Source organism: Dioscorea cayenensis, chromosome 2 (genome assembly GCF_009730915.1).
Source record: "Dioscorea cayenensis subsp. rotundata cultivar TDr96_F1 chromosome 2, TDr96_F1_v2_PseudoChromosome.rev07_lg8_w22 25.fasta, whole genome shotgun sequence".
Classification (NCBI taxonomy): Eukaryota; Viridiplantae; Streptophyta; class Magnoliopsida; order Dioscoreales; family Dioscoreaceae; genus Dioscorea; species Dioscorea cayenensis.
The window spans coordinates 585,270-595,355 of record NC_052472.1 but is presented as its reverse complement, the minus strand read 5'-3'; the positions used below and the strand labels follow the sequence as shown (position 1 = coordinate 595,355).

The 10,086-nt window shown below is 33.8% G+C and overlaps 2 protein-coding genes across 5 annotated transcripts; both read right to left on the bottom strand.

Annotated features, from left to right (window-relative positions):
* Positions 1-411: 411 nt before the first annotated feature.
* LOC120277775 (serine carboxypeptidase-like 7) lies at positions 412-3,301 on the bottom strand. Of its 4 annotated transcripts, XM_039284626.1 has the most exons (14): positions 3,085-3,301; positions 2,866-3,002; positions 2,660-2,734; positions 2,454-2,578; positions 2,257-2,359; positions 2,134-2,171; positions 1,918-2,019; positions 1,664-1,747; positions 1,425-1,577; positions 1,205-1,276; positions 1,014-1,132; positions 800-913; positions 653-698; positions 412-568 (listed from the first exon to the last, which is right to left on the bottom strand). In XM_039284626.1, exons 1-14 carry the CDS (start codon positions 3,216-3,218, stop codon positions 485-487), a joined length of 1,386 nt encoding a protein of 461 aa, XP_039140560.1. In that variant the 5' UTR covers positions 3,219-3,301; the 3' UTR covers positions 412-484. The 4 variants fall into 4 exon arrangements, with proteins under 4 accessions (XP_039140560.1, XP_039140553.1, XP_039140570.1 ...); XM_039284619.1 differs by having other exon boundaries at positions 2,454-2,734; XM_039284636.1 differs by lacking the exon at positions 3,085-3,301 and having other exon boundaries at positions 2,454-2,576; positions 2,657-2,734; positions 2,866-3,001.
* A 1,898-nt stretch (positions 3,302-5,199) lies between these two features.
* Positions 5,200-9,437, bottom strand: LOC120277769 (70 kDa peptidyl-prolyl isomerase-like). The gene is made up of 14 exons (XM_039284612.1): positions 9,196-9,437; positions 8,981-9,067; positions 8,578-8,835; positions 8,366-8,446; positions 8,010-8,090; positions 7,036-7,230; positions 6,767-6,853; positions 6,471-6,646; positions 6,265-6,387; positions 6,044-6,190; positions 5,843-5,970; positions 5,653-5,773; positions 5,513-5,575; positions 5,200-5,419 (listed from the first exon to the last, which is right to left on the bottom strand). The coding sequence occupies exons 1-14, from the start codon at positions 9,410-9,412 to the stop codon at positions 5,348-5,350; spliced, it is 1,836 nt and encodes a 611-aa protein (XP_039140546.1). The 5' UTR covers positions 9,413-9,437; the 3' UTR covers positions 5,200-5,347.
* Positions 9,438-10,086: the final 649 nt, after the last annotated feature.

Below are 10,086 nucleotides of genomic sequence, written 5' to 3'. Positions count from 1 at the left end.
AATTAAAAAATATTTAAATTACTATAGTATCATATGGTATAGTACCAAGCTTCTCACGAGTCTTAACGAGCCAAGCAATTTGAAGCTCAAGCTCAATTTGATTATCTACTTGAGTTCGGTTTGTTTATTTAATAAACGAGCTTTTTTATAAACCAAGTCTCGAGCACATGCATTTCCAGTACTGAGCAGTATTTGGCCATCCCAAATTTTATACCCAAAAAGTTTTTCCTTTCTAGAAAATAATACAAAGATCAACCGTGCACTCATATAATATTGAGATTTGATGACAAAAGTGGAGAGAACATTAAATAATTCAAACATTGAATGACTTTTATTCACTACTACAAACTGTTTATAAAACACATGTTCATCTCGATAAATCAGTGGTTTATCCACTTTTTCATCAACACATGTTCATGGTACAGTTAATAGAAAAACAAGTGCAAACTGTGAATCTTATTTGATCAAAAGATGTGTCATTAAACTACAATGGTTGATATGAAAGCCATCTTTTAATCATATCCAGGCTCTCCCTTGGTTTGTACTCCGGAGCTGTATGACCAGCACCCTGTATAAATGAGTACATTTGCATTAGCATCTTTATTTTTTGACTTAAAAGTTCTTATCGACAAAATTTTATTGTATGCCATACCTTTATAGTGGCAAATGTAAGATTGTGGACATATGTTCTTGTGTATCTGAAAAATTTTAATCCAAAGAACAACATCAGTCTACAAATACAGATATGTGCATGATCAATAAAACAATTACTAGTCTTATTAATTCCCATCAAGCTCACCCCGCTACTTGACCGCTAGAGAACCAAGATCTCCAGTCATCGACAATGGAGTAGTTCAAAGATCTTATCCATGTCTGTGTTCCTATATGTGGCACCAGCATATCATGATCGCCACTTTTATTAATCAGAAAAGCATGGTGTTAGTAACTGTAGTACGAAGATTCATCAAATTAAAGATAAACACGTACGGGTTTGCTACAAGCTCTAGCTTCACCTGTAAACAAGAGCTCGATAACCTTGGCTTGTGAGCTTCTGCTGGTATTTGATACTGCTTGGAAGATCGTGGGCATACTGCAAATAATCGTTGCATCTAATCCATTCCGGCACAGTCCCCTGCTTCGAATAAATGACAAGTGAGCAACATATATCAGAAATGATACACATATCAGATTCCCTTTGATTTACCTTCTGGATGTGAAGAGCATCTCTCACGGCACCGGTGTTTGCCCAAATGTAGGACAAATAGTAAGCATAAGACTGAAATCAGAAATATGATAAGTTAGTTTCTTAACAAGAGACTGACTATATGTTCTCACACAGCACAGAGAGAATTTTCTAAAACACTAAAAATTCAGTAATTAAGTAGTTGTTAAAGCATGAAAGATCTCAAGAGCATAAAACTCACTCTGCATTTAAGAGGGGGAACAGGTGGTGGGGCGATAAGCTCTTCGTGCTCATCCTTGAGAAATCTCCTTTCTCCGGCCATGTTCCTTGGGTTCGGAGATGTTCGTGGACATTTTGGCTCCAAAATATGCGGCTTATGAATTTCATTAATGAACTGCAAGGTCAAGAGGTGACAACTTCAAGCTTTCATGTGGAATTATGTATAGTATAGCGTATTTAGTGAAGTATGAATAACAGAACCTTATTCACAACTCGAAGCTTCTCAGCACACACAGTATTGGTAGGACTTTCATAATCCTCTCCTTCACAAGAAATAATGGTGGACTGCAAAATTAAAAATAGTTTGATGCAACATATAATCGTCATCTCTTCATCAAATCTTTTATATATACCATAAACAATTGACATACATACCAGAGCAAAGCTAATCAGCATAGAACTTCATAACCTTAACACTAGAACTAGATTTTAATGTAGGAAGTGAAATGCATCACCTCATATAACTCATCAGAAATTATCCCCATATTATGAGCATATGGGATGCGAGAATTCAGATCGATTGCTTCTCCGGTTCCTGGGTTGCCAATCAAATATCCCTGAAACAATAACATCAGTATCATACTAAAAGAGGTGAATCATGTTTTACAGATAGACATAAATGAATAAAGGATATAGTTAGGCTCTTTTAAGACTAAATTGATTATCACTACCTTGAGATTCAGAGGAGGCTGAGTCCCAGATTCAATGCCTAAATATCAACAGCATCACATTTTAGATAGAACAAACAACATAGATATCAACTAGCAAAACTGGTTTGAGATGTGATAGGTTACCTTGTGATATCAGGTTAGTGATGAATGGGACAACCATGCCAGCATATGAATCACCAGCAATATACAGAGGATTGGAGAGGAACTGACGGTGATCAATCAGCCACTGTTAATCACAACACAAAGTTTGATTTTCAGTTACTATTTAGACCATTCAATCAAATGCAAAACAAGGTGATGAGGATTATGTGATTGAAAACCTTTCTGAGAAACTTGTACACTCTATTGGATGAAGTGATATCACCATCAACATATCCCTCTGGAGTATTTGAGAATGAGAACCCAGTTCCAACTGGAGAGTCTAAGAAGATCACATTTGAGACCTGAAAAATAAAAATCATAAAACTTTTTACTGAATAAAAAAGATCATGAAAATTGTCAACAAAACTGAAAAACAGATCACCTTTAGTCCAAGAGAAAGGATGATACACAAGTGTTGGCAAGCTACCATTATACTCCACACTCCTGAACTTCAGAGGACCTAACAATCATCACCAAGTCCATTAAAAAAAAAAACACTTTCTTTTTCCTTTTCCTTTTCTTTTTCTTTTCTCCCTTTCAAATTTAACAACAAAAAGGAAAAGAAAAAGAAAAGAAAAACAGAGAAATTACCAACTTCAAAGACAAGGCCACTGAAAGCAGAGCAACCAGGGCCACCTGTGAGCCAAAGAATAAGAGGGTCCTCAACTGGATTTCCCTCAGACTCTATGAAGTAATAAAAGAGTTGCACTTCATCCACACCAACATATCTACAAAAAAGCAACCAATATTCAGATATTAAAATCATCTAGTTTTTCATGGAATTCAGTAATTAGAACTTCATGAGCTCACCCAGTCTCAAGGTGAAAGGGAAGTGGACCATGAAAACCAGGAAGATGAGTAACAATGGAAGCAGAGATGAACAGTGGCCATAGGATCAGCATCAGCAGCAGACACAATGGCTGGAGATGAAGACAAGAAGTCATAGTTCCGGTGGAAAATGATAATTGAATAAGTTTGTTGGAAAATGGAGATTATGATGAGTTCTAATCTCTGGTGTTTACTTCCGTGCGGGGAAAAAATTTTATATTTAAATTGAATTCTACTTCCAGAAATATTTTATATTAGTCCTAGAGATTTATTATTATTTAATTTTTTTTTTTTAATTGATGGGATTAGCAAGTATGAAAATACATCAGTTAAAATGATTTATAGATTAACTCAATCATCCATCATATTAATAATAAAAATTCGTCATTTAAAAGATTTAACTCAAGGGCCATAAAAATAAGCGTTTTTTATTTTTTTAAAAAATTATAAAATTATATAGAATTAATAAATTTTTTAAATATGTCTTCTTCTTTTTTTAAGAAAAACTCACTTAAATTTATTTAAATAATACCATAAATAGTATTTAAATTAGAGCATATTATTTTGTGGTACTGTTAGAGTACCACAAAATAATATTTGTCAATTCAATATATTTTTCAATTCAAGGTACTTTTTTTTTTGTTACAATGAATACAATATACTTTCCAATCCCTTCTTTTAATGTTAAATTACTTTTTTTCAAGGCTCTCAACCAATAGATGGTATTACCTTTTTTTATTGAATTTCACAAATCTGTAATTTTTCTTGTGAATTAGTACAAAAATATTATAGTTTTTTAAAAAAATGGATAAATCACTTCAATTAAAAAAACGAAACAAATACAAAAACCCACACATTTTTTAGTATTGTAGTTTTTTTCTCTGATAACTTAACACCAGACTGAAAAAGTATAGCATGGAATTACAAAATTTCTGCGAATTTTGGGGGACCTTTAGTTACTTTTCTCAAAAAGAAAATAATTATTAAAAATTAATAAGATATGATTAATCAGGAAAACTTTTCAGAAAATGACACAACAAAAGATAAGAGACTTGCTCAAAAGCAAAAGATAAGGAAGGAAAAAGCACACGTACAATCCAGACAATCATTTCTAGAATTATTTTCAAAAATAATTGATCATAATTAAAAAAAAATTGAATAAACCACTCCTTCATTAAAAAAAATTAATCACATCATCTATAACGATTAGCTCGTACTACGAAAATATCATCATCTTGCATTGAAAAATGCTTTTATGTAATTACAAAATCATCCTTGGTGGTTGAATTATTTTCAATAATTTTGGATTGTTTATTTACATTAATAATCATTGAAATAAAAATGATAACAAAATAATTATAATAAATATATTTAAACAATCACTGCACTAGAACAACCACTGGGCAGTGCACTGAAACAATCACTTAGTACATTATTACTTATATAGTGAATAAGCAAACTTATGATTGAATTTCTGGGTCAACAGTACATATGCATGATAAACTCTAATTATTTTATATAACATTAGGCTGAGTATATTAATCCAATAAATCACTATAATTAATACATCACTATACATATCTATTCATTGACAATCCATTGTGAGATAATTGACAATCCACTTGTAAAATAACACTTGTCACCTTTATCACTTAAATAAACCCACTTGTAAAATAACACTTGTCACCTTTATCACTTAAGTCAAACATACATGGAGTAGACAAATTAAACAAATCATCAAATTTGTCTTTATTGGAGATTTTTTAAAAAAATAATAAATAAATAAACCTACTTGTTTCGTTTGGCTAATATTTCTTCAATAATCAATTCATGGTTATAAATCTAAACGTCATCCTCTTCAAAAATTTTATAAAAAAATGCTTAAATTAATTAAATAATAGTATTTTTTTATTTTTTTATGAATTTAAATAATTTTTAAATGCACTTTCACTCATACCTTTCTCATTCTAATGTTACTGAAATTTGAGAATTTAGTTAACAAAACAAAGATTTTTAATAAAATTTCACATATTAATATTAGCTAAAAAAGCCTAAAATTAACCAAAATAACAAGGGTATACATGCAAAAAAAAATCCTCAAGGGAAAAGAAGTGAAACCCATACAACATAGATGACAAACAAACTACAACTTAAGAAGAATTCAGCATCACTCATAAGATCATGAATATTGAGATCACTATAATGTATCTGTTTTCCTTTTTCTTTCTTTTTCTTTTTATTTTTTTTATAATTCCATTATTTGAACTCCTGAATCTCCCACAGCTTCTTCTTCATGTGGTTTCTCAATCTCAGTACTCTGCATAAGATTTTATATATATATATATTATTCAGAGTTAGTTATAATTTCTTCATATAAACAGAGTAAATCATATGAACAAATTGTCACTACCGCAGAATGTTCATATTCCATTGCCTGCACTTCATCAGCATTTGCCTTCTCGACCTTCAGCCTCTGCATGAGAAAATTCACAGTATCGGTGAAAATTTATGTATTGATTAATTTCCGACTTTTGATTTTAACAATGTCACCTTTAATACGACGTCCGTGTCTTTTCTCGTCGATGCAAACATGTTCACATAGAGCTTTGCATCTCTTTTGTTGTTCTCTAGTTGGAGCTGTTTCAGTGTTGTTTGCAGTGATTTCACCTCCCTATAATTCAACTGTTCAATTAGAAGACGATAAGAGAAGGCGGCACAATTATATATATGACTCTCTGACCTGTTCTGTGGATCAACCTCTAATGCTTTCTGAATATCGAGTTTAGCTAAATCAAGATCGGCGGTTTTTATATAAGCTTGCGCTCGTCGATACAATGCCTTCACATTGTGAAACTCAACATCTAGCACCTAAATGACCGGAAAAAAAAAATTGGGATCTTTATGAATGTCACTTGATAAAATACGAATTTGTTCGTCTTACCTTTGAGCATAGATTGACGGCTTCAAGAAAATTGTTTAATTTGAGACAGCAAGCGGCGTGATTCAACCAGCAGGTGATTCTAAGAGATTTAACAAGCTTTTCTTCACCACTCTCAAGAGGTTCATCTTCATTAATATAGCTCACAGCCTGACAAAGTAGCAAAAGATTAATTATTACTCAACTATAACAAGTTCATTCCTTGTTACTCCCATTTGGAATACCTTTTCATACTTCTTTGAAGCTCGCTTAAATTTCCCAATTTTATAAAGATCATTGCCTGCTTTTTTTGTCTTCTCTGCAGCTTCAATTTTTTCAGGACCACTCATCTCCCATGGTTCTTTTTCCTGTGAATTAAAATAAAAAAATTGAACTCATTGCCGTAAATTTTAAATCTGTAACTTCATCAACTGATCAGGTGCATCATCACCTTCGTAAAGTCCACCATCTCCACTTGATATATTAAGGTTGAACATGGAGGAAGTATTGCAAGATCTCGCTTAGTCTCATCATTCCCATAGCCATACTCTGGTTTCACTGTGACTTCAGATAGTTCACCCTTCAGCATTGTTCCTACTGCTTGTTCTAAACCAGCAACTACCTGTTCTGTATCTCACAATAAATAGAAATAAAGCAGATAAAGAGCAATCGTTACTGCAGTTAGCATGATAAAATCAAATAGAAAAAATAAAAACATTTTTACCTGAAAATTTGAATTATATTTACCTTCATCTATAACAAACTCAAACAGCTCTCCATCAAAGCCTAATTTCTCAAATATGGTGCCATCTTCAAGCATCGCTGTGTACCTAACTGAATTGAGATACAAATATTATAAAGAAAGGATTCTATACATGTCCTTGTTCCCAAATGGAAATTTTGGCTTCTATTTGTGATTTGGATTAGATTTGTTGGTTGATGATAAATAATTATCAAAACATATATAAATAAAGAATTGCAGACAATTAGTGCACATCACAAATGCAAAGACTTACTTCGAACAGCCTCTCCATCCTTTGGTCTATGAATACCTTCTCCTGATCTCAGTACCTTTTTCAAGACCTTCAAATCACCACTAACATCCACAACAGGCTTCAAAGATACCAACTCAACATCAATAGTGAGAACTGCATTTGACGGAATGGCTTGGAATCCATTTTCAGCCTCTCTCCCATGCTCTCCAAAAGCATCTGCAGGAAAAGAATGAACTAAGCCAGAAAATTTTGCAGTGGTCTATATGATGTTATAACAAGAAATAAAGCAGATTACAGTCAAGAGATGAAGAAAATCATGGATGTTGGTAGGCCACAAATATATCCTATTAAATTGTGCAAGTCAATTGTGTCATCAGAAAACTTTCTGGCAGGTAACTTGCTGAAAATATCCTTAATTCCAGATCCTCCTAATCAGGATGTCTTCATCAAAACAATCAGAATGACACAAGTGTGGAGAAAGGAAGCAAACTGAAAAGGAATAGAATTCGAAGGTGAATTAGGAACAGAAAATTGATCTTAAGCAAATGATCATACAGCCAGATTTGACCCAAAAAAAAAAAGTGCAAACTAGTGTTGAAAAATATTTTTGAATGGGCAATGGACATTCAATGTAATACAAGTTCAACTGCAAAACGGTTTATCCTTGAAAGAAACTTGATAATGAAATTCTTGTTAATAAAAAGGTCCAACTTGAAAGTGCAAAACTGAATCAAGCATCGAGGTCTACAGTGATCTGATCAATATTAACAATTACAAAGAGTCTCACTATGTTGGTTCTACCATGAACACTGCTTCTATGAAGGTTTCCTCGAGCAGCAAATCCAAGCAAAGTGAACATGATTTTCATTAATCGGTGTCACATTTTGGCTAGCTAGAACAGGCAATAATCTAGCAGTGTTAAAACCAAGTTAAGCTAACAAGAGCAACTCATTCAAACCTTAAAATATCAGGGTCAATTTGCTACCGAGACATACATTGTGGTTGAACAGTTACAACAGCCTTTTCCCCTTTTCTCATAGTCTTTAGGACCTTTGGAAAAGCTTCACATAGATGCCCTGCATTATAAAGAATGATCAAAATTTCACAAAAGAAAGTAAAACAACATTTCCTTATTATAGCACATTATTACATAGGTCAAATTTCAGACATAAATTAAGGATTTGTGAAGGCTTTGTATAAAGGATATTGGCATCATAAAGATGTCAAAATAACATATCATTAAAAAGGAAAACAACAATAATAGCATCTAATTCAGCTTGATATAAGCGCATGATTGCACAAAAATAAAATACTAAAATAATTCTCATATTAATGACATGGGTTTTAGTACCTTCATTGACATAAAACTCAGATCCTCCTTCAGGACTTTCTGCAACAAGTTTACCATCTGATAACCTCACTTGGTATTTGACTGAAGACAACATGATGAAAAGCCAATTAAGATCATTCATGCCACAAGACAGCGAGAGACTAAAAAGATGCTGGCACAAAGTTGTCAAAAACTAGCCCATGGAATCTCAAACAAGATTGACAAAGGAGCACCTGTAACTTGATCCAGATCACCAGCTTGAACGTCATCCCCGCTGAACATGATTTTCTTGATAATTCCACCATCCTTGCAGATATCCACCACAGTGAGCCATGATACCAATTCTACTTCAAACTGGAGGTCAGCACCAGGAGGAACACCTTGAATACCAACAACACTTCCATAGCCCAAATCAGATGGCACTGTGAACAATGCCAATTCACCCTTCTTCATTGTCACTAACCCATGATCCAACCCACTGACTACCTCTCCTAATTACAGAAAAGGCACCCATGAAAACACTGCAATATCTCATCCAAAGAAGCAAGACAACTGATCCAATAAAAATCTCTGAAGCTACATCAACTAATTGAAAGAACACAACTCGAATTGGAAGAAAACCAATAGAAATCTCACCATTGCCGAGTTTGAAAGTGAGAGGGTCTCCTCTATCCCGACTTGAATCAAACTTGCTTCCATTCATCAATCTACCAACGTAATGAACTGAAATCACACATAAGAAGCACAAAAATTCCAACTTTTTCAATTATAAACGAAGAATCACAAAGAACCAATGCCAAAAATCAGATCTTCCGTCTGGAAATCGTTAATTAAGTAAAAAAATGCAAGACCTGTGACTTCATCCCCGAAGACAGGGGTTTCCCAACCACGGCCAGCGCGGAGGAGCTTCTTCTTGAGCCCAGATGGATGGATCTCCCGCTCCTCACCAACGCGGAGGGGTGGCGCCGACTCGATGACCTCGCCGGGTTCCTCATCGAAGTCATCGTCGTCTACCACCGCCGCCCTCGCCGCCGCCGACGAGAAGGTGACCCTCGATGAGTGCGCCATTGCTGGTCCTTCAGTGTGATCTCTCATTCCGTCTCTCTTCTCTCTTACATTATCATTCTTTCTCTAAATGGGCGGTCAGGATTAGCTAATCGGAAGCGTTGAGATCCGTGCTTTGTGATCTAACTTGCATCTAAACCCCTATAAAATATAATATACATATATAACCCTTGAAAAGTACCGAATTATCTTCATCGAATAAATTACAAATAACCTTATTTCTTTCAAATTTTTTGTTTAATTAAATAATTGTTTTGTTAATTAATATTCTTAAAAATAAATTATTAATAAATATATATATATATATATAGTTTAGTTAAAAAATAAACACATACAGAGATGCACTAATTTCATAATTTCATGTAACTTTAGAGAGGAGATGCAAATTATATATACCTCTCACAAGGCCCTGTATAGCACTAAAGCTGGTTAAACCACTGGGTTATGTCAAGGTTTCCTATTATATTATTAATTAAACCAAAATTTTATTAATTCAAATAAAAACTACAAAAATTAAATTTAAAATACTACAGTGTCCACCATGTCACCTGGTGCTCTTGTCGGACCGAACTTGGCGGGCGGGCGGGCGGGCTCTATGGGCCCACGGCCTACAAAGTTTTCTTAACGGGCCGGGCCTTTTTTAGTTTTAAAAGATACCAAAGTTCAAGAAATATCTA

What these genes read in the sequence shown, in the direction of transcription:
- LOC120277775 (XM_039284619.1), bottom strand. Translation starts at nt 3,218, where the DNA reads ATGACTTCTTGTCTTCATCTCCAGCCATTGTGTCTGCTGCTGATGCTG. An exon ending in TTTCTGATGAGTTATATGAG is followed by an intron (nt 1,748 to 1,917) that starts GTGATGCATTTC and finishes TTAATTTTGCAG; the next exon opens with TCCACCATTATTTCTTGTGA. An exon ending in TTACATTTGCCACTATAAAG is followed by an intron (nt 569 to 652) that starts GTATGGCATACA and finishes TCATTTATACAG; the next exon opens with GGTGCTGGTCATACAGCTCC.
- LOC120277769 (XM_039284612.1), bottom strand. Translation starts at nt 9,412, where the DNA reads ATGGCGCACTCATCGAGGGTCACCTTCTCGTCGGCGGCGGCGAGGGCG. An exon ending in CACTTTCAAACTCGGCAATG is followed by an intron (nt 8,836 to 8,980) that starts GTGAGATTTCTA and finishes TTCTGTAATTAG; the next exon opens with GAGAGGTAGTCAGTGGGTTG. An exon ending in AGATGGTGGACTTTACGAAG is followed by an intron (nt 6,388 to 6,470) that starts GTGATGATGCAC and finishes TTTAATTCACAG; the next exon opens with GAAAAAGAACCATGGGAGAT.